The sequence below is a fragment of the Tachyglossus aculeatus genome, chromosome 13, assembly GCF_015852505.1.
Source record: "Tachyglossus aculeatus isolate mTacAcu1 chromosome 13, mTacAcu1.pri, whole genome shotgun sequence".
Taxonomy (NCBI): domain Eukaryota; kingdom Metazoa; phylum Chordata; class Mammalia; order Monotremata; family Tachyglossidae; genus Tachyglossus; species Tachyglossus aculeatus.
Genome location: NC_052078.1, coordinates 840,164 through 865,085, shown reverse-complemented (window position 1 = coordinate 865,085; position 24,922 = coordinate 840,164). Strand labels below are relative to the sequence as shown.

Genomic DNA, 24,922 nt, shown 5'->3' with positions numbered 1-24,922 from the left:
GAAAATATATTACTTGCTCTCGAGGGGCTGTCACACTCCTCCCAACACATACATACGCACAGCAGCAGAGTGGCCTTGTGAAAAGAGCATGGGCCTAGGAGCAGAGGCCCTGGGTTCCAATCCCAGCTCCAGCACTTGCCTACTGTGTGACTTCGGGCATGTCACTGAACTTCTCTGTGCCTCATTTCCTTCACCTGCAAAGTGGGGATTCAGTACCTGTTCTCCCCTTATTTAGATTGTGACCCTCATGTGGTACTTGGTTATCTTGCCTCTACCCCAGCACTTAGTACAGTGCTTGGCATGTAGTAAGTGTTTAACAAAATACCTCACATACACACACACACACACACACACACACACACACACACGTACACATACTCTGCAGGGCAATGGGGGAGAAGTAAAGAGAGGAGGAGGAGTAACAGTATTTCTTAAGCACTTAATGTGTGAAGAATACTTTACCAAGGTCTAGAATGTAAGTTCATTGTGGGCAAAGAAATGTGTCTACCAACTCTGTTGTATTGTACTCTCCCAAGCGCTTAGTACAATGCTCTGCACACAGTAAACACTCAAATACTGATTGAAAAACTGATATTAAGCAGCAGGGCCTAGTGCCAAGAGCACGGACTTGGGAATCAGTGGTCGTGGGTTCTAATCCCAGCTCCGCCACTTGTCTGCTGTGTAACCTTAGGCATGACAATTAACTTCTCTGTGCCTCAGTTACCTCATCTGGAAATGAGGATTGAGATTGTGATCTCCATGTGGGACAGGGATTGTGTCCAATCTGATTACCTTGTATCTACACCAGCGGTTAGAACAGTGCTTGGCACATAGTAAGTGCTTAACAAACACCATTATTATTATTATTATGTCCTGGGAAAAAACTCAGAGGTAAGAATTACACCCAGTCTCTGTCCCTGGAGGGGGAATTCTGAGGGAGGGTGGACTCAGACTAAGAATATGAAGACTGCAGATAGACACACCAGGAGTAATGAAACAACGCAACCTTAAGACAGGATAAAACACAAGGACAAATACGCCATATAAAAACAAAATCAGTAGGGTGCTGGAACTAGATGAGATGAATTTCAGGCTCCTTGTGACTCAGAGTCCAAAGCCACATGCCCCCTCTCCTCAAGGGACTGTCATTCTGATGGGGAGAAAGACAAGACACACAGATGTACTCACTCTGGGCCGGGTCAGTGGACAGAGAAAGAAACCAGGGTCCCTGCCCTCAAGGGGCTGCCATCTGCTGAGGGTAAGATCTGGTCTAGGACAAAAGCTCACATTTTAGGGGTGGAGATTTGGCGTCAACCGCACACAAGATTTTATTCCGACCGTTCCCGTTGTCCTCCATGCAGGGAGGGGTGGGGGCGAAGGGGTGGCAGCTCGTGTCTGCGTAATCCGGGAAGGCTTCCTGGCACAATAGGGCTGGGAGAAACCGGACAGAGGTGGGGAGATGCGGTTTGGCGATGTAGGAGGAGCTGGGAGAGGGAAAGGGCGCTAGTGCGTTTCAGGGGGCGCGTTGTGAACCGGTCGCTGTCACACGAGGCGGATGGGGATGGGAAGGGTGCGGGCTGCGCTCCGCGGTTCGGTGTGCGGGATCGGAGCTGTCGTTGCGCGGGCGGGGAGAGACCATTTTGCAGGCGCAGGCGCCGTGGCGGCAGGGCTAAGATGGAGTAGGGGTCTTCCCCCGGGCCGGGGGTTGGCCGCCGACCACCAAGGGGGTCCGCGGGTCGGGGCGGAGGGGGCCGGAGGAATCCCCTTAACCCCGTGCGTACCGGCACTGGGGCTGACGGAGAAAATGCCTTTTGGTGATGGTGGCTATCTGCGGGTGTCCCTTTTTTTTTCCATCACCTAGTTTCTCCCCCATTCCTCTCCCTGCTCTTCTGCCATCCAATTTATCCTGATTACCTCCGACTTTGCTCTTCTCTTCCTCTTTTTCCACTCTCCCCTCCTCGCTCCCGCTCTCTCCCGTTCCCTCCGCATCGCTCCCTCTCCTTCCCCTAGCTTAATTTGTCCACGGCTTCCCGTTCGCAGCTCCCCCCTCCCTTCTAAACACCTCTTGTTCCTCTCCCTCGCCCCTGCGATTTTCCTCACCCCTCTGAAACAGATGCAAGTTTTCCATAGAGGAAGGGTTGGACTGGGGAAGGAGTGCGCGCTAAACCCGGGGAAGCCCCCCACCCTCAGGAAGCAGAGTGCGCTCTGTGCGCGTCAATCGATCAATGGTATATTTATTGAGCGCTTACTATGTGCAGAGCACTGTACTGAGCGCTTGGGAGAGTACAGTACAACAGAATTAGCTGACACGGCCCCCGTCCCTAACGAGGTTCCAGTTCAGCGGGGATTGGGAGAGCACTGCGATAGCCTGAGGGGTCACGGGAGGGTTTCAAAGTGGAGGGAGAAGGGAAGAAGAGGCTCCCGGTGGGCTGCCCGGAGGAGGCTGTGCAGGTATTCGTCGGAGAAAGGGCTCCTGGCTCCGCTCCCCGAGACCCTGCCCCATCACGACTCCGCTGTCCAGATTGGAAAGAGCCGGCTCCCCTCCGAGGGCCTTGCCCTGGCCAATTACGACACCTGCTTCCACTAGCCCTGCCGCGAAGAGGAATATTTTCATTCATTTTCCTTCTGGGAGAGTCCGGGACCTGGGTTCTACTCCGGCTCTGACACTTGTCTGCTGTGTGACCTTAGGCAAGTCACTTAACTTCTCGTTCTTCAGTTTGCCCTCTCTCTCTCTCTCTTACCTAGATTGTTAGCCCCAAATGGAACAGGGACTGCCTGACCTGATAATCTTGTAGCTACCCCATCGCTTAGAACATAGTAAGCTCTGAACTAATAATAATAATAATAATGGCATTTATTAAGCGCTTACTATGTGCAAAGCATTGTTCTAAGTACTGGGGAGGTTAAAAGGAGATCAGGTTGTCCCACGGGGGGCTTACAGTCTTAATCCCCATTTTACAGATGAGGTAACTGAGGCCCAGAGAAGTTAAGTTACTTGCCCAAAGTCACACAGCTGATAATTGGCTGTGCTGGGATTCGAACCCATGATCCCTGACTCCAAAGCCCGTGCTCCTTCACGTTGCTTCTCTATTATTATTGGCAGCTGGAAAACTCCAAGCCCATTCTTCCATTGACCCTCCATCCACTGCCTGTGGTTTGATTATCCACTTGGATTATCCGCATTACATTGCTCAAGCAAATTATATATTGCCTTCTCTCTGAACTCTTCCTCCCCTTCTGGGGGGCTCTGCACTGCCAGATGCATAAAAACTGGGTCTCCAGGTGTTTCAATAGTAATGATTCAGGGCTTGTTCTGGGCTTAACTCTGTGATGACCACTGGAGTAAGTACGGGATATTTGTGCCTTACCCAATCCCTGTCCCACAAGGGGCTCAGAGTTTGTCCAATCAGTGAATGATTTTTTACGGTATTTGTTAAACATTTACTGCCCACCAGACACTGTACACAAAGCTGGGGTAAATAAAAGCTAATCAGGTTGGATACAGTCCATGTCATGTGAGGCCCACAGTCTGAATCCCCATTTTACAGATGAAGTAACTGAGGCATAATCAATCTATCAAACAATCAGTTATATTTATTGAACACTTAATAGATGCAGAGCCCTGAACGAAATGCTTTGGAAAGTACATTACAACAGAATTGGCAGACATGTTCCCTGCCCATAATAAACTTACAGCCTAGAGGGAGAGACAGACATTAATATAAATAAATAAGTTAAGTGACTTGCCCAGGGTCAAACAGCAGACAGTGGCAAAGTCAGGGTTAGAACCCAGGTCCTTCCGACTCCCAGGCCTGTGCTCTATCTACCAAGCAACATGGCTTCTTTACTGAGCAATTACTGTGTGCAGAGTACTGTACTAAGCAATTGAGAGTACAACACAACAGAGTTGATAGATACGATCCCTGCCCATAAGGAGCTTTCATACAAGAAGGGAAGATAATGGCAAAAACACGGGTTTGCGAGTCAGAGGATGTGGGCTCTAATCCCCATCTGCCTCATGTCTGCAGTGTGACCTTGAACAAGTCACTTGATGACATTTGTTAAGCGCTTACTATGTGCCAAGCACTGTTTCCAGCGCTTAGAATAGTGCTTTGCACATGTAAGCACTTAATAAATGCCATTATTATTATTATAAGATACCCATTAATATAAATTACAGGTGGGTGTGTACAAAAGTGAGAGTTGACTGTCAAAGTGCAAAGTGCTTCCCCTTCCAGACTCAAGCTTTTTGTGGGTAGGGAATGTATGATCTCCCAACTCTGTTATGTTATACTCTGCAATGCATTCTGCCATACAGTGCTGTGCACACAGTGCTCAGTAAATGTTTGATTGATTGATTGCTTAAGATGATCCCAAGTGCAGAAATGAGGGCTTAGTCGGGGATGGTCTTTTGTAGGATATGTGATTTTAGTAGGGTTTTGAAGATGGGAAGAGTGGCGGTCTGTTGGATATGAAGGGGGAGGAAGTTCCATGCCAGAGAGCAGACGTGGGCAAGGGATTGGCAGCAAGATAGCCAAGATCGAGGTACAATGATTAGGTCGGTATTAGAAGAGCGAAGTGAGTGGGGTTGGATTGTGTAGGAAATCTTTACCTTAATTGTCTCATCTTATGCTGTCAAATCGACTCCGACCCTTAGCAACACCATGGATACATCTCTCCCAGAACGCCCCACCTCCATCTGCAGCCATTCTGGTAGTGTATCCATAGTTTTCTTGGTAAAAATACGGAAGTGGTTTACTATTGCCTCCTTCCGTGCAGTAAACTTGAGTCTCTGCCCTCGACTCTCTCCATGCCAGCACAGGTGAGTTTTGACTTGGAGCAGATTGCCTTCCACTCACTAGCCACTGCCCAAGCTGGGAATTCATTCATTCATTCAATTGCATTTATTGAGCGCTTACTGTGTGCAGAGCACTGTACTAAGCGCTTGGGAAGTACAAGTCAGCAACATGTAGAGACGGTCTCTACCCAACAATGGGCTCACAGTCTAGAAGGGGGAGATGGACAACAAAACAAAACATGTAGACAGGTGTCGTCGTCAGAACAAATAGAATTAAAGCTAAATGCACAATAAATGTGATGAATAAAGGGAGCAAGTCACGGGTATGACTCTGCTCGACTCTCCCTCCCGTAGTGAAGACTGGTAGAGTACTGGAAAGTCTCCAGGTGTGACTCTGAGAGGGGGTGCTTTAGTTACCTCATCTGTAATATGGGGATGAAGACTGTGAGCCTCATGTGGAACATGGACTGTGTCCAACTCATTTGCGTGTATACACTCCATTACTTCATTCAATTGTATTTCCTGAGCGCTTATTGTGTGCAGAGCACTGTACTAAGCGCTTAGTACAGTGCTTGGCACATAGTAAGCAATTAACCAAAACCACAATTATTATTATTAATCATCTGGCAGCTCCTCAAGGACAGGGACCATGTCTCCTCCCCACCCCACCTGGCAGTTACCAGGCTAGGGCATCACTCACCAGGGGCTTCAGTGTTGAGGGGGAGGAGAAGGAAGAAGAGAGTGCATTTTGAGTTGTCTACCTTGGGGTGCTCCCGCTCTGGCCAAAGTGACTGAACAAGTGAGAAGCAGCGTGGCACAGATGATAGAGCGTGGCCCTGAGAGTCAGAAGGCCATGGGTTCTAATCCTGGCCCCTCCACTTGTCGACTGTATGAACTTGGGCAAGTCACTTCACTTCTCGGTGCCTCAGTTACTCATCTATAAAATAAAGATTGAGACTGTGAGCCCCACGTGGGATGGGGACTGTGTCCAACCCGATTTGCTAGTATCCAACCCAGTGCCTAGTACAGTGCCTGGCACATATTAAGCGCTTAATAAATACCATTTTTTAAAAAAAGCAAGCTTGCTGTTTCTGGCCAGCCTTCCCAAGGGCTCTGGCGCCTGCCCTTGTAGCTGGGCCCTCCCTGAAGCACTATTGGTTTGAATAATTAATGACCCTGAAGCACAATTAAATGGAGCTGCCCAAATGGGGCTATCACATCCAGCCTACGCTCAATTAACAGAGACACCCTCAGGACTGCTTTCTGCAGTCCGCTGGTGGTCTGGATACAATCCAGGCCAAGAGCGGGAACCCCCAACATCCTCTGTGACTGGGGGAGGTGAGAGAACTCACGGGGCGAGGCTGGGAAAAGAATAGGTGAAAAGGTGCTTTTTGGAGAGCATGACTTTAACTCCACCCTCTCTGGTACCACAGTAGGGTTGGAAAAAAGTGAGGCCCAGCTCTCCTCCACCTCTGGTAGACCTGAACCCCCTGGATGCCCTCAGCCCCCCATTATATGGCTTCTTCAGTCCTTCTCAGATAGGGCCCCCAGTCAGCAGTGAGGCAGCATAGTGGGCAAGGGGTTGGAGCCCGGGGCCGAGGTGAGAGAGACCCTCGTTTTTAATAATAATAATAATAATAATAATAGTGGTATTTGTTAAGTGCTTCACTCTGTGCCAGGCACTGTACTAAGTGCTGGGGTAGATACAAGATAATTGGGTCAGATACAATCCCTGTCCAACTGAGGGCTCACAGTTTTAATCCCCATTTTACAGATGAGGTAACTGAGGCACAGAGAAATGAAGCGAATTGTCCAAGGTCGCAGAGCCAGGATTAGAACCAGGTTCTCTGACTCCCAAGCAAATGCTCAGTCCTGCCTCCACCCCCAGTCTGCTGTATGACACTGGGCAAGTCCCTCAACCTCTTTGGGCCTCCATTTCCTGTTCTGGACTGTGAGACTGGGTGCAAAGCAGAGTGCTAGGCACAGAGAGAGTATGGAATGTGTCGTTGAAAATGGATGCCGTGTACCTATTAAGAGATTCCAGCCCTTGCATGAAGTAAAGCCACTCCAAGTCCCCACCCAGGGCTGGTGAGGGGAAAGTGTTTCTGGATTCTCTGGGGACCCCAGCCTCAGAGGGAATTTCAGAGAGGTGTTCCCAATCAATCAATCAATCATATTTTTGAGTGCTTATTGTGTGCAGAACCCTGCACTAAGCACTTGGAAGAGTACAACAGAGTTGGTAGATACAGCCTCTGCTTACAGTGAGTTTACAGTCTAGAGAGGGAGGCAGACAATAAGATAAATAAATCATGGATATGGACATAAGTGTTGGTGGGGCTTAGAGAGGTGAATAAAGGGTGAAAAATCCAAATGCAAGGGTGAGACAGAAGGAGTGGGAAAAGAGGAAATGAGGGCTTAGGGAAGGCTTTTTTGGAGGAGGTGTACTTTTAATAAGGCTTTGAAGGTGGAGAGAGTGAATGTCTGTTGGATAAGAAGAGGGAAGGCGTTCCTGGCCAGAGGCAGCAAAGGTCCGGCAGGCTGACTGGCTTCTGAAAAAGGATCAACCCTTTAACATCAGTTTTCCCCACCCTACTCCCTGTTTGTTCCCATACTTAGTGTGTCCCAGGCAGTTGGCGGGGGTGGGGGTGGGGGGAGGCTTCCTTTCTCTTCCCTCTTGGTCTCCTGCTTCAAGCCTTTTGTCCGGGCTGTGTGATGCTTAGTTTCTGTTCCAGAAATGACCGAGCTAAAAGGGGCTCATTCCTTCTGGCCTGCTGCCCTCCGCCTCCACCCCCACCCTCAGACTTTATTTTTGGAAAATTCCCAAGATTAAAAGAAGGTGAGGACATGATCCCTCACAGCCTCCCCAACCCGCCTGGGAATCATAGATTCCCATTTCCTCCCCATCCTTCTTATGAAGAAATGGATTCATTGGTCTTGGAAAGAAGCAGCATGGCTCAGTGGAAAGAGCATGGGCTTGGGAGTCAGAGGTCATGGGTTCAAATCCCAGCTCCGCCAATTGTCAGCTGTGTAACTTTGGGCAAGTCACAACTTCTCTGTGGCTCAGTTACCTCATCTGTAAAATGGGGATTAACATTGTGAGCCCCACATGGGACAACCTGATCACTTTGTATCCTCTCCAGCACTTAGAACAGTGCTTTGCACATAGTAAGCATTTAACAAATGCCATCATTATTATTGTAAAGTCTGAATCATCTGCTGAGTTAGGAGCTGGGCCGGCCAGCAGAGCCCTCAAGGGAATCAGGAACTTAGACCTTTGCCTGGCAAACAGCTGCTTGGCAGGGCTCTGAGTCCCCATTGATGCAGGTGAGGTTTTCTTGCTGGCCAACCCAGGCTGGTTTCTTTCAGGTCCTCATTTGCAAGGCTACATTAAAATGATTTGTGCAGCGTCACTTCTTTTCCTCCTATCTGTAAATTCTTTCAGTTTCTGGCTCCCCTGCTAGACTGTAAAATCCTCCGAGGGTGGACACCAAGTGTTAGAGAAGGAGCATGGCTCAGCGGAAAGAGCGCAGGCTTGGGAGTCAAGGGTCATGGGCTCTAATCCTGACTCCGCCACTTGTAAACTGTGTGTGACTTTGGGCAAGTCACTTGTCTTCTCTGGGCCTCCGTTACCTCATCTGTAAAATGGGGATTAAGACTGTGAGCCCCATATGGGACAACCTAATTACCTTGTATCCCCGCCAGCATTTAGAACAGTGCTTTGCACATAGTAAGCACTTAACAAATGCCATCATTATCATTATTATTACCTCCCAAGCACTTAACATAGAGCTCTGCAGGTGGTAGGTGCTCAAGGAATGATGCCGACTGATTGATTGGTTGATCAGTTCAGGCCACAAATCTCACACCAGTACCAGGACTCTTATCTCCTGAGTGAGTCTCGGACCTCTGCTCTGTAGTAACCCGGAGGGGTGATAAGCCCATCCCTCCACTCCTTCCTGCCTGTCAACAGGAGCACTGTGAGGATTACATAGCGAGGTCCTGGGAAGGGCACAACCCCAAGTAGAAAGAGGAACCATATTGCCGGTCAAGGGAATGGGACCGGACAACTTCTCCTCTTGTTGGACACATTTCCCCTCAACCTGGAGTTTGGCTGGTCTGGCCCTCTCTAAATCAGCGTCCAATCTCTCTCTGTCTCTGGGAAATCCAGTTTGAGCAGAGAGAGGTACCACAGAAAGACCACAGAGGTGAGAGTCAGTAAACCCAGGTTCTAACCCTAACTTTGCCCCTGGCCTGCCATGCTGCCTTAGGCCTGTCACTCAACCTCTCTGAGCCTCAGTTTACTCCTCTGCACAATGAGGGTACGATTCCCTCTTAGTCTGGAAGCCCTATGGGGGACAGGTACTGTGTCTGAACTGATTCTTCTGTATCTGCCTCAGCACTCAGCATTGTGTTTGGCCTAGAGTGAGCGCTCAATAAATCTCATAACGACTGTTAGAATTTATCACCACTGCTTGGGTCACCACTGCTTTCCCTGTCCTGCACAGTGGTTATAAGCAATGCCTGGGGTTTTGAGGTCCTGGACAAGATGGAGGTGGGGTGGTCTGCCCATGTCACTCGTCTCCAAGTCTGGCCCCATAGCAGCTCAGAGACTCTTCTTCTGTGTTTCTTTGATGAGCATGACCTTATATCAGTGACCTCACCTCCTTTGTGACACCTCTTGGGAAGTGCGACCTTGTAGCTATGACCTTTCTTCTGCTGTGACTCATCTTGATGAGTGTGACCATGTAGTTATGGCCTTTCCTTCACTGTGACTCCTCTTGGTGAACATGCCCTTATAGCCATGGCCTTTTCTCCACTGTGACTCCCCTCAGAGAGCGTGACCTTAAAGTGATGCATAAATCACAGTACGAAGGGCTGACAGAGCAGTGGAGATAGGCTCGAAATTGAGAAACTAAGTGGGAGCATGTGTGTGTTGCAGTTTGAAATGCTTACATGTTCCACACCAGTACACAAGAGGTGGCCCGGTATAGCTCTCTGCACACAGCAGTCAACTGGTGCAGTGCTCTCCACATAATAGGTGACCGGTACAATGCTCTGCACATAGTTGGTACCCAGTACAGTGTTCTGCATGCAGCTGGCTCTTGGTATGGTGCTCTGCATGTATAAGATGATGAATACAGTGCTCTGCGTACAGTAGGTGCTCGGTAAAGTGTGCCATATACTGGTATTGGGTTCCATGCACAAAGTAAAGACCAGTTCCACAATCTCCACACAGTAGGCACCCTGGTGGCACTCTGCACATAGTAGATGACTGGTACACTGTTCCATGCACACAGCAGGTGCCTCATATGTATTTCTGGTGGTGATAACAATGGATTTAAATGAAAGCTGGGGCCTCCCAGCCCTTCCTTGGCAGGGGCAAGGGACGGATGTGGAAGCAGGAAACTCTGACTCAAGGGAGAATGATGAGATGCCCACACCTGGCTGCAGGCCCCTGCTGATACCAACCAGCTCCCTACACCACAGGCTGCAGAGAACCATACTAGCATTGACCCATGGAAGAGCCAGGGCCACCCTGGAATGGGTTTGTCCTGCTAGGTTCTTTGCACCAATGTCCTGGGAGGGCCGAGTCCAGCCAGAAGTCCCACCCCCTGGACAGGTGTTTAGTTGGTGGAAGTTCTTGCTAGATGGGTGGCTATTTAGTGGGTGGGAGCAGGTGAACTCTGGGCTACCAGCAAGACTCGTGGGCACCGGAATATCTTGGGATTGGCTGGGGACCCTGAGGAAACAGTTGGGAGGCCAGGCCCTCCTCTCCAGTGCTGGCCCCTCTCTGGGCCCCCCACAGGTTGCCCTGGCATGTGGGACAACATCACCTGCTGGAAGCCAGCTGGAGTCGGCGAGATGGTCATTGTAAGCTGCCCTGCACTCTTCAGGATCGTCAATTCGGAAGAAGGTAAAGCCGCCCCCACCCCAACTCCCCCCACTGCCCACCTGAGATGCAGCTGTGCCGGTTCATCTGAAGAGGACCGTTCCACACCTTTGGGCTTCCGACCCAGTCCCTCGATGGCGTTTTTTGAGCGCCTACCATGCGCAGGGCACTGTCCTGAGAGCTTGACAGAAAGCAGCATGGCCTAATGGAGAGAGCCTAGGAGTCAGAGAACCTGGGTTCTAATCCCGGCTCTGCCACTTTGTCTTGTGACCTTGGGCAAATCACTTATCTATAAAATGGGGATTCATTCATTCAATCGTATTTAATAATGATGATGGCATTTATTAAGCGCTTACTATGTGCAAAGCACTGTTCTAAGCACTGGCACTGAGCGCTTCCTGTGTGCACAGCACTGTACTAAGTGCTTGGGAAGTACAAATCAGCAATATATACAGTCCCTACCCAACAATGGGCTCACAGTCTAGAAGGGGGAGACAGACAACAAAACAAGTAAACAAGTGTCAATACCATCAGAATAAGTAGAATTATAGCTATATACATATCATTAACAAAATAGTAATAATTATGTACAAACATACACAAGTTCAGTGGGGAGGGGAGGGGGTAGGGCAGAGGGAGGAGAGGAAAAAGGGGGTTTCAGTCTGGGAAGGCCTCCTGGAGGAGGTGAGCTCTCAGGCTTTGAAGGGAGGAAGAGAGCTAATTTGGCAGATGTGTGGAGGGAGAGCATTCCAGGACAGAGGTAGGTTGTGGGCCGGCGGTCGACGGCAGGACAGGCGAGGACGAGGCACAGTGAGGAGGTTAGTGGCAGAGGAGCGGAGGGTGCGGGCTGGGCTGGAGAAGGAGAGGAGGGAGGTGAGGTAGGAGGGGATGAGGTAATGGAGAGCCTTGAAGCCTAGAATGAGGAGTTTTTGCTTGATTCGAAGGTTGATAAGCAGCCACTGGGGATTTTTGAGGAGGGGAGTGACATACCCAGAGCGTTTCTGTACAAAGATAATCTAGGCACCAAAGTGAAGTATAGATTGAAGTGGGGAGCCCCACATGGGACATAGACTGTGTCCTACCTGATTAGCTTATATCACCCCCAGTGCTTAGTACAGTTTCTGGCTCATAGTGAGCGCTTAACAAATACAATTTAAAGAAAAAAAGCGGTAGAGCCCGATGCCCCTGGGGGCGGGGCCTGTCGGCTTTCCGCAGCTCCAGCCCAATGCTGCCGCCTGCTGGCCGTAGGGGGGTTCTGCGGGTTCGTTCCGTGGGTCGTGTCCTCGTTTTTTCGGGGGAGACAAAAAACCCGATAACACTTCCGATACAAGCCCACGCATTCCAAAACGGGGAATCAACGAATGGCAAATCCCAGTGCATTCTCTGGGAGCAGCCTTTGGGATAATCAAGTTAACTCGTCTCTGGGGTCCATTTGAGGTCCATGCTGAGAAGAAGCTGCCAATTAGCTTTGTGACTTTGGGCGAGTCACTTCACTTCTCTGGGCCTCAGTTCCCTCATCTGTCAAATGGGGATTTAGACTGTGAGCCCCACATGGGACAACCTGATCACCTTGTAACCTCCCCAGCGCTTAGAACAGTGTTTGGCACATAGTAAGCACTTAATAAATGCCATCATCATCAAGGCGTAGTAACAAAAAGCATAGCATAGTGGATAGACAGCAGGGCCTGGGAGTCAGAAGGTTATAGGTTCTAATCCCGGCTCCTCCACATGTCTGCTGTGTGACCTTGGGCGTGCCACTTCACTTCTCTGTGCCTCAGTTACCTCATCTGTAAAATGGGGATTGAGACCGTGAGCCCCATTTGGGACAGGGAGTATGTCCCACCCGATTTGCTTGTATCCGCACCAGCGCTTAGAATGGGGCTTAGCACATAGTAAGTACTTAACAAATACCAGAACTATTATTATCCGTCAAGGACCATCAACTCCTGGGAAGCCCACTCCCCGGCCAGGCTCCCCCCGGCCCCAAGCCCTTCTGGCCCAAGATTCTGCTTTCAACGGGGGATTCAGAACGACACTGAGAGGAACCGTATGCTAGTCACCCTCTAGGACAGACCATCCAACCATCCTGACCCTCCACCAGTGACCCAGCACAGACCATCCAACACCCCTGACTCTCCCCTCTCCATACCTGACTCTTCCCCAGAGACTCTGTCCAGATTATCCAACACCCTTGACTCTCTTCTCTCCAACCCTGACTCTCCCTCAGTAACCCAATACGGGCCACCCAACACTCCTGACTCTCCGTCCGAGCTGACCTCAGCTCTTATCATGCATAGTCTGCTTTTACTACTGCATCAGCCTCCACGCTGCCTGCCTCCACACACTTCCTTCCTTCCAGAACCCGCGGGCTCCAGAACGATGACAGGTCCAGGAGCCGGGCCGAGCAGGGGAAGGGTGTGAAGGTCTCACCAGCCTGGAACTTAACTTGAGTCCCCCAACCTTCGCCCTGCTGCTGGGGCACTTTTCATGTTGGGTTCCACCCGGCTTGGGCCCATGGAAACAGAGCACAGCCAGGCCAGGGAATGGGAGTGGTGCAGACAATAGCCACTCTCGTTCGTGAGAAAGGATCGGGGATAGAAAGCGAGGACGGTTCCGCTATCTTATCTGTGGGCGAGTCTTATCTGCAACCCTACTTGTGTTTCAGGATGGGGCGTGGACACCTACAGCCAGACGCACTTGGGTAAGTGGAGGCTGTCAGCCGTCTGCCCCGCCACTTGCCTCACTCGGCCCACCCCATCTTGGCTCCATTGGTCTCTTTGGGCTGAACTCTCTGCCCCCCGCCCCTTTTTCGGCCACCCTTCTGTAGGCCACGTCCCCTGTCTTGTTTTCGTGGGTCTGCTGGGCCGGGTTCTCCGTACGCCCCCTGCGGCCCAGGGATTCACAGCCTAACCCACCCTGGCACAGGGGCCCGAGACCGGTCCTGGGCAGGGCCCCCGCCCCTCCCAGAATACCCCCTTCCATCCCTAGACTCCCCCCTGGTCTCCCCCCCTCCTCTTTCCTGCCCCCGCCATTATGCTTCTGCATGGTTGGGGTGGGTTGGGGGCAAGGCTCGTTTTTTCCCCCCATGACCGCTCTGGTCGGGTGTTTCTGTGCCGTGCAGGCGACTTTGAATCCGAAGACAACCTGGGCCCAGATTCCTCGGGTAAGCAGAGATGGCATGGTCCTGAGCCTGGTTCTCTCCTCTCTTGTCGGAGTTGTGGGCCCAACAAAGCCCTCAGACCCTCCTTGGGACTCGCTGGCTCTCACAGCTGGTGCTCAGACCCACAGTCAAATCCCTGGTAGCGCCCGTGGTCCCTGCCGTGCCCCAAAAGACAGTCCCATGTCCAGGGCCAGAGCCCACCCATTCCTGGGGATGGAAATCCAGCACATTGCTCCCCAGCCCTCTTTGGGAGAAGGAGCACCAGCGCCTATTTCCCTCTTCCCCCTTTGAGAGATGGAGCCCCAACCCCACCCCCAACCCGACCCCCCCGGAAAGGGGTGTCCCAGCCCCCGTCTCCTCCCCCTCCAGGTGGAGTCCCTGTCCCCTAACCCTCTGTCCCTTCCCTAGTCCGGTGCCTAGGGAAAGATCAGGTCTGGTGGCAGGGTAGATGGCAGGGAGTCATGTGGATCTGTCAGAGAGAGAAGCTCAAAAACCCTAGGATTGCAAGAAGTGTGCCTAATAGAGCTAGGAGGGAGCATGGGGTCATTGGATCCATCCCCCTGCTTCCAGGTGGGGAAAAAGAACTATCTCATCAGGGCAGGTGGACTCAGACCCCAACCATGACCTGGAACAGCCACTGCTCTGACTTCCCCCTGCCCCGATGACAAACTCTTGCCTCTGGGAAGTTCCTTCTTCCACCTAACCTTCCTCTGTGCTGCTGCAAAGGAGCCCCGTCTGGCCCCATTTCCTCTTCCTCAAACTTACCGGCAGCCAGCCAGCTCCCTGACCCTGTCCCTCTCCCACAGACATGGGGCTCGTCAGCAGGAACTGCACTGACGAAGGCTGGTCTGAACCTTTCCCCCACTACTTTGATGCCTGTGGCTTTGACGTCAATGAAACAGAATCGGAAAATCAGGTGGGATTTAATCTCTGTGGATATTGAGCATTCACATTGCACTCCACTCTGTGCCAAGCACTGGGATCAATTCAGAACACCCAATCACCGATGGGGCATGCAGTCTGAGAGGGAGGGAGGGAGGGCACAAATTTTATCCCCATTGTATAGATGAGGAAACTGACACCAAGAGGGGTTGAGTGATTTGATCAGGGTTGCACAGCAGGCCCGGATCAGGGTTCTAATCATGGCTCTACCACTTGTCCACTGTGCGAGCTTGGGCAAATCACTCCTCATCTGTCAAATGGGTATTCAATACCTGTTCTCCCTCCTACTTAAACTGTAAGCCCCGTGTGGGAAAGGGGCTGGATCTGACCTGATTATCTTGTATCTACCCCAGTGCTTACTAAAATGCTTGGCACATAGTGCTTAACAAATATTATTATTATTATCAGAACTGGTACTTGTTCTCAGATTTCCTGACCACTCACCCCATTCTCTTACCACTATGCCACATGTGTCCCCACCTAGATCACAGAAAACTGGACATTGAGACACCCCCCTGCACCTCCCGCTCTCTCTTCATTGTGGGTCCGAGGGATTCCCAATCAATCAGTCATATATATAGAACACATTCTATGTGCAGAGCACTGTACTTTAAAGAGCACTTCGGAGAGTACAGTATAACAGAGTTGGTGGACATGTTCCTGCCCACAACGTCCCCAAGGCCAAGCTGAGCCTGGGCTCCAAATGGGGTCTCAGGGGAAGGAGGCAGGGAATTCAGGCTGTGTATACCTGAAGGGTGGACCTAGAGGATGGAGAACTGTGACAAGAGTCCGGGCCGGCCTTCCCTGCCATGTTGAGCCCAAGATGTGTGCCTGGTCTGGGGTGGCCAGGTGCAGGGAGAATGCCAGTGGGGAATCTGGCGTGGACACAAGTTACAGGGGGAGGCTGGGGACCCAGCTCTGGGCTTATCCAGTGACCCGCCTCTCACTCCCAGGACTACTACTACCTGTCGGTCAAGGCACTGTATACTGTGGGCTACAGCACGTCACTCGTGTCCCTCACCACCGCCATGGTCATCCTGTGCCGCTTCCGGTGAGCCTGCGCCCACGTGGATCAGTCTCTCAGGCAGCCGTTCCCACAGTCTTTCTCTCACAAGGACTCCGGGGCGCTGGGGGGAACTGTATGCTAGTCACCCTGTGATTAAGAATAGACCATCCAACATCCCTGATTCTCCTCTTTCCATCCCTGACTCTGCTCCATTGACCCCTTACCTTTGACTGTCCCGTTCCATCCCTCACACTCCCCCAGGGACCCAGCATGGACCATCCGACACACTTGACTCTCCCCACTCAGTCCATGGCTCCTCCAGTAATCCAGAATGGACACTCATCCTTGAATCTCCCCAAGCCTCTCTAAACTTGCCATTGGCTGCACATCTCCCTATGGGGATGGATTCATTGCTTCTGGGGAAGGAGGGACCAGCCGCTCCTGCCCAACTCCTGGAAGAAGCCAGGCAATGGAAAGAGTGGAAATCAGGTGACAGGCCTGAAACAAATGGATTTTCCTTGTCCTCTTGCCTGTGAATCCGTCCACGAGACCTGCAGTCAACCAATCTGCCTTCTTTAATGACCCAGAACTGCTGGTTGATTGCTACTGAAGGTCGTTGAGAAGGACTTTCTCCATGCCCCATGGTCATTAACAAAAATGATCCCTTCCACTTGTCTTGCACTTTGATTACCCTTTCAACCTCCAAAGTTTCCTTTCGCCCTCACAACATTCCTGGGAGGAAGAGGGAGGAATGATCTTCCTTACTTGTAGAAATGGAGAACCTGAGGGTCAGAGAAGTTTAGAGACTTGCCCAAGGTCAAAGAGAAGGCCAAAGGCAGAGTGGGACCCCAGTCTTCCACCTCCCAGACCTGCTGCCTCTCAGGGTAGACATGCCCATCAATCGGGTGATATTTTGTTGAGCGGCCAGGAGACTCCCGGCATCATTCAGGAGGTGAAAGCACCAGTCTTTGCCTGGACCCGTGCCCCAGGCCCTAGACAGTTGGTTCCACTCTCCCCGCTGACCCCTCCCCTGCCCCCATCCCCTTGAGCTTCCCCCTTCTTCCTGACCCCTCCCACCATTCATCTTCCCTCCTCCCACTCACCCTCTTCCACCCTCAGTATCAATCAATAAGATCCGGTTGTAGTCAGAGATCAGCAAGGTAAGGTAGGAGGGGAAGAGCTGTTTGGGTGCTTTAAAGTCTATGGGGAGGAGGTTCTTTTTGAATCAGAGGTGGATGGGCAGCCACTGGAGGTTTGTCGGGAGTGAGGAAATATGGACTGAATGTTTCTGTAGAAAAACGATCTGGGCAGCAGAATGAAGTATGGACTGAAGTGAAAAGAGATGGGAGGGAGGTCAGCAAGGAGGTTGATACAGTAGTCAAGGCAGAATACAATAAGTGCTTTGATCAGTGTAATAGCAATTTGGATGGAGAGGAAAAGGAGGATTTTAGTGATGTCGTGAACACAGAATTAACAGGCTGTGGTGAAAGATTGAAACTGTGGGTTGACAGAAATGGGTCGAGAATAATTCAGGGTTAGGGGCTTATGAGTCAAGGAGGATGGTGGTGCTGTCTACAGTGATGGGAAAGTCATAGGGAGGACAGAGTGGGAAGATGAGTTTATTTTCCACCCCCTCCCCCTCCCTCTCATTGCTTCCCTCGGTTCATCCTCCCCCTGCTCTTTCCCAGGAAACTTCACTGCACACGTAACTTCATCCACATGAATCTCTTCGTCTCCTTCATCCTGCGAGCCATCTCGGTCTTCATCAAGGATGGGATCCTGTACGCAGAGCAGAACAGCAATCACTGCTTCGTCTCCACAGTGCGTTCCCCCTTAGCGGGTTTCCTGGCCCAGCCCCTTCCTCTATCCCTGTCCCACTCCCTCCTCTAATACCTGGCCCAGTCAGACCCCCGACCTCGTCATGGCCTCCCCGCCTCCCTTCGGCCCCCAGGGCAACATGGGTCACCCCTGCTGGTGTCCGTGTCCATTTGTCCAGGTGGAGTGCAAGGCCGTAATGGTTTTCTTTCACTACTGTGTCATGTCCAACTACTTCTGGCTCTTCATCGAGGGACTGTACCTCTTCACTCTGCTGGTGGAGACCTTCTTCCCTGAGCGCAGATACTTCTACTGGTACACTGTCATCGGTTGGGGTAGGCCGCTGCTGCCAGGAGGCAGGATGAGACGGAGTGGCTTGTGAGGGATAGGGGATGGGATGAGGGGATTGGGCCGGGCGTGGGGGGGAACTGGCCCCTGGGGGAGGAGTGGATAAGTGGGGGAAGAGGGCTGGGGTGGGGAAAGAAGAGGGAGATCCATTAGATCTTTGAGGGCAGGAATGATTTTTTTAATGGTATTTACTAAGTGCTTACTCTATATCCAGCAAGCTGGGGTAGATACAAGTTAACCAGATTGAACATAGTCCCTCTCCCACATGGGGTTCACAGTCCAAGTCAGAGGGAGGAGGATTTAATCCCCATTTTAAATATGAGGTAACTGAGGCACAGGGAATTTAAGTGACTTGCCCAAGGTCACAACAAAGGCAAGTGACAGAGCTAGGATTAGAATCCAGAGCCTCGGACTTCCAGGCCTGTGCTCTATCCACTAGAGCATGCTGCTTCTATTCATCGTCATCATCATCATCAACAGTATTTAGTGAGCGCTTACTATGTTTGGAGCACTGTACTAAGCTGTTGGGAGAGTACAATGCAATTGAGTTGATAGACATATTCTCTGCCCACAATGAGCTTACAGTCTAGAGGGGGAGATAGATATTAATATAAATAAGTAATTTATAGTCTATAATAATAATAATGGCATTTTTTAAGCACTTACTACATGCCAAGCACTGTTCTAAGCACTGGGGGGGATACAAGGTAATCATGTTTTCCCACATGGGGCTCACAGTCTTAATCCCCATTTTACAGATGAGGGAAATGAGGCACAGAGAAGTAAAGTGATTTGCCCGAAGTCACACAGCTGACAAGTGGTGTAGCTGGGATTAGAACCCATGAACTCTGATTCCCAAGCCTGTGCTCTTTCCACTGAGCCATGCTGCTTCTCAGCTCTTCTAATGTATAAGTATGTTTGAAAGACATAAGCATTCCATTGTACTCCCCCAAGCGCTTAGTTCAGTGCTCTTCACAAAGTCAGCCCTCAATAAATACTACTGATCGATCAATTGAGTGAGCCACAGGAGGGGCAGGAGTATGGGAGGGGATTCAAGCACATCTACTGGGTTCAAAGTCCAGCACTGAGGGCTTGGACATCAGAATCAAGGCGCATAATTTCTGCCTTCAAGGAGCTTGCAGTTGAACCGGGGAAGCAGACAGACACAAATGATTTACAGGCAGAAGAAAGGGGAGGGAGAACCCGGCTAGTGTAGGGGGTTCCCAGGATGGACTGGCTGAGTCAGAAATCACACGTCCACATTTGGTCCTAGGTGTGCAGGAAGAAGTTCCAGGGCTGGGGATTGGTTGGGGAAGGCCTCCTGGAGGAGCTGGGTTTTCAGGAGGCTTTGAGGATGAGGAGGTCTGTGTCCAGGTGGATCTCCAGGAGCTCCAGGAAAGGGGCCGGAAGTGGAATTTGGGTGAATGGGTCTGTGTTGGGGGAAGACGTGGACTGGGGAAGGTGAGGTCACGGACTTTCTGTTTCTTGTCTCCAGGGACCCCAACCATCTGTGTGACTGTGTGGGCAGTGCTGAGGCTCCACTTTGACGATACTGGGTGCGTACCCCCCAAGTCTAGACCCCACCATCTGGACCCCGGCCCCCAGCCCTCCATTTTCTAGCCTGGCGCATGTCCTCTTTCCCCCTCCACACCCTGGGACATGCCCCTCTCCAGGGCCCAGAGAGGTCTGGTGACTTGCCCAAGGTCCTCCAAGCCTGAGCCCCTTCAAGGCTACACCCAGACCCCCTTTCCTCTGTTTCCTTTCTCTCTTCTCTGCTCCTTCCTTTGCCTCTCTAGACTGAAAGCTCTTCATGGGCAGGGAACGGGTGTATCCGCTCAGTTATATTGTACTCTCCCAAGTGCACAGTAAAGTGCCCTGCACACAGTAAACACTTAATATATAACACTGATTGATTGAGCTGGGGTCAGTCAAGATACCATCCAAACCAGGGCTGAGCAGGGCTGCCCATTTATCAACTTGCCCATCATGCAGCCTTCCATCCGTCAGTCAACCCTTGGTACTTCCCTAGTGCCAACCATCATACTGAGAGCTTGGGAGAGTACAACAGGAGCAACATAGTCTGTGCTCTCAAGGAGCACACACACACATGCATGCACACTTTCATGTACACACATGCGCACACTCATAAACACACATATTTACGTACACCCAGGCACTTTTTCCCTTTCCATCTTCCAAATGCCCCAGAAAAAAACACAACCATCATATGCCCCAATCCCTTTTCCAGTCAGCCCTGCCCCTGGGCCCTTCTCCCACCTGCCTCCTCCAAGAAGCCTTGTTTTTATGGTATTTGTTAAGTGCTTATTACGTACCAGGCACTGTACTAAGTCTACAGTAGTTGCAAATGAATCAGAATGGACACAGTCTATGTCCCACATGGGGGTCACAGTCTCAATCCCATTTTACAAATGAGATAACTGAGGCACAGAGAAATTAAGATGACTTACCCAAAGTCACACAGCAGATAAGTGGTGGAGCTGGAATTAGAACACGCGTCCTTTGCTCTCCCAGGCCTTCTTTGACAGAGCCGAATTTGGGGGACTGAGAGTATCAGAGCCCCTCCAGGCACCCCTTCTGGCAATGCCATGGCTCATGGTGGGGTGGGGGGGAGTCTTGGGAGCACTCATAATTGGGGAGGGGCTTGAGGGTCTTAGGACCAGACCTCAGGAATCACTCCCAACCCTTTCCCCCTCAGATCTGTAATAACGCCTACTCTCTTTGTGTCTGTCTCTGTTTCTGGAGTTGACTGTCTCTCTGTCTCTACCCTCTCTGTGTCTCTGTCTCTGTCGCTTCCTGCCTCTCCTCTCTCTTGGTCTCTTGGCCTCTGTGTCTCTTGGCTTCTCTCTCTAATTCTGACTCTCTCTCTGGGTGTGCCTTTTTCTCTGCTACGTGGTTGCTCCTCTCTCTTTGTCTCTCTGTCTTTTTCTCCCTATCGCTGTATTGCTCTTGGTCTTTTCCAACTCTGTGTCTACCTGTGCCTTTCTTCCTGCCTCTATATTTCTCTTGGTCTCGCCTATCTTTGTGTCTCGCCGTGCTTTTCTCTCTGTCTCACTCTTCTCTCTGTCTCTCTGCTTGTCTCCTTGCTCTATGCTGCCCTGTCGGTCTCTGTCTCTCCCTTCTTTGTGTATCTCTACCTATCTTTGTCTCTCCCTTTTTTGGATTTCACTGTCTATCTCTGTCTGTCTTTCTGCCTGTCGTGTTGTGTCTCTATGTTTTGTTGTTTTTGTGTCTCTATGTTTCTCCCCGCTCTGTCGATATCTGTGTGTCTCTGCCTCTCCCTTTTCTGTGTCTCTGTGTTTCTCCCCACTTTGTTGGTGTCTGTGAATCTCTGTCTCTCCCCTCTCCGTGGCTGCGTTTTTACCCTGTCATGGTTGGTCTCTGTGGGTGTCTGTCTCCCCTCTCTCCGTGTCTCTCTGTCTCCGTCTTTCTCCCTCGGTCCAGCTGCTGGGACATGAATGACAACACTGCGCTGTGGTGGGTGATTAAGGGCCCTGTGATCGGCTCCATAATGGTATGTCCCATTTTGGGAGAACTGGGAGGGTGGCCACCTGGAGTCCAGACCACCCTTGACCCCGGGTTCTCCATGGTTGGAATCGCCCTCCAGAGCCTTTTTCCAGCTCTCCAGATGAGTGCTGAGACTGGGTGCTTGGACCCTTTTTCCTGCCCTAACCCCCGCCCACCCATAAGCCCATTGCCCAGGGCAGGAACCTGTGACCCACAGTGGGGTTCAGCCTTACCCTTACAGTGTCAGGGAAACCCCGACCCTCAGCCCTGGTCAGAAGAACTGTAATCTGTGGGTGGGAGGGCCATACTGAGTCCCTTGGACACATGCCCTCTGAGCCCATCAACACATAGTTGGTGGGAAAGGGGGGTCCTTCTCTGGCCTTGTGGGTGAGTGTGGCTCAGATGGGAGTGCTGTATTCCACTGCCAGCTGGAGTTGTGCTGGCAGTAGCAGTGAGGGTCCACACTAAACCATCCTCACTCTCCTGCCCAGTGGCCCACATTGCACACAACAGGCAGGGGACAAGATGCTGCCTATGGTCACAGCACAGTACAGCTCTGAGACTCAGGGATGCTCTACAGATACCCTGTGCCCTCCCCCCAGTCCCGTCAGGCCTCGCTCACTCTCACACTACCCTAGTGTGGGTCGGGGTAAGGCTTGAGGGAGTCATCCATTGTCTAGGGGAAAAAGAGTAGTAATCACAGAAATGTAGAAAGCACCAAAATCCATCCCCCTACTGCCACCTTCCCTGGCAGAAATAACTATTTGCCCTTGGACTAGTAGGCTAGTGGAAGTGAATGGTGGATTGGGTGAGCTGCTTCTGGGGAGGAGCCAAGGCAAGGGTAAGTGTTACTTCAGCTTTCACTCCCCTTTGTCCCCAGGTCAACTTCGTGCTCTTCATTGGTATCATCGTTATCCTGGTGCAGAAGCTGCAGTCTCCAGATATCGGTGGCAATGAGTCCAGCATTTACTTGTGAGTACGCTCTTAGGAGTACGCTCTTGTGAATCTGCTGATGTGCCCATGCTCTTGTAAGTACGTTGTTGTGGTTGTGCTATTGTGAGTCCGCAGTGGTGAATACCCTCTTGTATGTATGTATGTTGTCAAGCAAGGCAGTGCGCATGCAGGTTCACCTATGCTCATCGGAGAAATGGTCACTGGCACGGGCCCTTTGGGCTCCCTTGGCTGTTCCCCAAAGCCCATCCATCAGAACTGCAACAGTGATCGTGGTATAGATTCAGAACTTACTGTGTACCAAGCACTGTGCCGAGCTGTAGGGTGGATTAAGGACAATCAGATTGGACACAGTTCCTGTTCCCTGGGGGGCTCCCAGTCCAAGAGGGAGAGCAGGGAATGTAGCTCTGTTGTTCAGCAGAGGAAATTGAGGCCCAAAGCGATCGAGTGACTTGCCCTAGATTACCCAGCAAGCCAGGAGCAGAAATGGGACTCAAACACAGGTCTCATATGACTCCCAGCTCCTTGCTCGCTCATTCGTTCAATCGTATTTCATTCAATTGTATTTATTAAGTGCTCACTGTGTGCAAAGCACTATACTAAGCGCTTGGGAGAGTACAATATAACTATGAACAGACACATTCCCTGCCCACAACAAGCTTACAGTCTAGAGGAGGACTAAAGGGGGACAGTCTAGGGGGGATCACTGGCCTACGCTGCCTCCTGTTCTTAATTGTGACTCAAAATCTTTGATCAGGAAGCAGAGGGTGGTCAAAGGGCTCCCTGGCCCAAGATGTGCAGCGTGACCTCCAAGACAAGGCAGGGCCCCAGTACAGCCCATGCCAACTCTTCACCATTAGCTAGTTGGGGGTGGGGCCACAGGATCTTAGTCACACGGAAGCACTGGACAGGAGAGGAAACCCATCCAAGACATCTGGAGAAAGGAAGGGGCTTGAGACTACCCTTCCCCACTCCACTCCAGGTGTTGGGCAGAGAGCATTCTCCTCGTTCACCTTCTCTGGGAAAGAGCTAGGGTTGTAATTGAGCCGCTGTTTTTCCTATGTGTATAGTGAGCTAAGAAACATCATTTTCCAGTTTCATTGGCTTCCGTTGTTTCTTTCCCATATTGATTTGCACCTGTGCATTGGGCAGTTGCATGCGCACGCAGACACACACACACACACACACACACACACACACACACACACAACATATCACTGTCTCTGCATTGGAGTTCAGACTGGGAAGAGGAGTGGTGGCCTCTCTGGCAGGGCAGGGGGAGGAGACTGGGAGGATTGAGTGAGCAGCAGGCAGAGGATCTGTCCTGAAACCTGTCCAGTGAGGTGCAGCTGTCAGTGAGACACCCAGATGAGCTCTCTCCCACTTCCTCCACCCACTCCACCAACTCCTCCATTGCTATGTTGCCGTCTCCAAGGGCACTGGGAATTCAAGCCATCTGACCCCGAGACCCCCACTGGGAATCCCTCCAGAGTGGGAGGGGCCCACCAGACCAGAGACTCCCACCCAGTGGAGAGGGGGACGGGGCCATCAGGGCTAAGGGCAGCAGCCACCCCCAACCTCATTTGACCACTGCCTGGCCCCCAAGGAGGGCTCATGCACCATCTGGACAGGCAGGAGCCAGTGGTCAAGGAATGGGTGGTGGGTCACTCTTGCGGGGAACAGTGTGGGACAGGGCAGGATGGGCAGCTCTGGACCCGAGCTCAGCTCCAGTAGGCGGGGTACCATCACTTTTCTTGCCCATCTCTCCTCTGTGCCCGGGCAGGATGCCTCCATCCTCAGGGTTTGCCGGGGCAGAGATCTGCGCACCATGTCCTGCTGCCCCTTCTGCCCCGGAGGAGGGCGGCATCGGTCGGGGCTCACTGCGAGTGGGAGCTGCATCGTTTGTGCCCCGTTCGACTCATGCTGGACAGCCAATGCCATCAAGGCTATGGAACTCCCCCGCCATCCCCTCCAAGAGTGCCAGCAGAGGGACAGAACCACAGGGGCTTCTGAGAATTCTGTGCTGTTTGGCCTAGGTAGGGGAGATGGGGTCAAAACTCCCTGCCAGGTGTGTGTTTGCTTGGTTTTATGGTATTTGTTAAGTGCTTACTATGTGTCAAACACTGTTCTAAGTGCTGGGGGAGATACAAGTTTATCAGGTTGGACACAATCCGTGTCCCATATGGGGCTCACAGTCTAAGTAGAAGGGAGTAGGATTTCATCCCCATTTTACAGTTGAAACTGAGGCATACAGAAGTTAAGTGGCTTGCCCAAGGTCACCCAGCAAGCAGTTGGCAGAGCCAGGATGAGAACCCAGGTCCTCTGATTCCCAGATCCATGCTCTTTCCACAGGCCACATAGCCCACCTTCTGCCCCTCCTCCCACCTTCTTGTGGACCAGTCACTGGAGACAAAACCCTCGTCTCCTGCCCTCCCATCCAGTGGAGACAGTGGACACTGGACCATTGCCACAGACATATGGTTTTGA

At 51.5% G+C, this 24,922-nt stretch overlaps 1 protein-coding gene across 7 annotated transcripts in view; it reads left to right on the top strand.

The window, feature by feature from the left end:
• Positions 1-24,922, top strand: part of ADCYAP1R1 (ADCYAP receptor type I) — a 54,658-nt gene that overhangs the window by 16,569 nt on the left and 13,167 nt on the right. For all 7 annotated transcript variants that reach the window (XM_038755607.1, XM_038755608.1, XM_038755610.1 and 4 more), the window contains 10 exons: positions 10,605-10,712; positions 13,354-13,389; positions 13,810-13,851; positions 14,655-14,764; positions 15,744-15,841; positions 17,485-17,617; positions 17,793-17,946; positions 19,455-19,515; positions 21,422-21,491; positions 22,365-22,456. In XM_038755607.1, the coding sequence (XP_038611535.1) occupies positions 10,605-10,712; positions 13,354-13,389; positions 13,810-13,851; positions 14,655-14,764; positions 15,744-15,841; positions 17,485-17,617; positions 17,793-17,946; positions 19,455-19,515; positions 21,422-21,491; positions 22,365-22,456 (904 nt within the window). The remainder of the gene's footprint in view (positions 1-10,604; positions 10,713-13,353; positions 13,390-13,809; positions 13,852-14,654; positions 14,765-15,743; positions 15,842-17,484; positions 17,618-17,792; positions 17,947-19,454; positions 19,516-21,421; positions 21,492-22,364; positions 22,457-24,922) is intronic.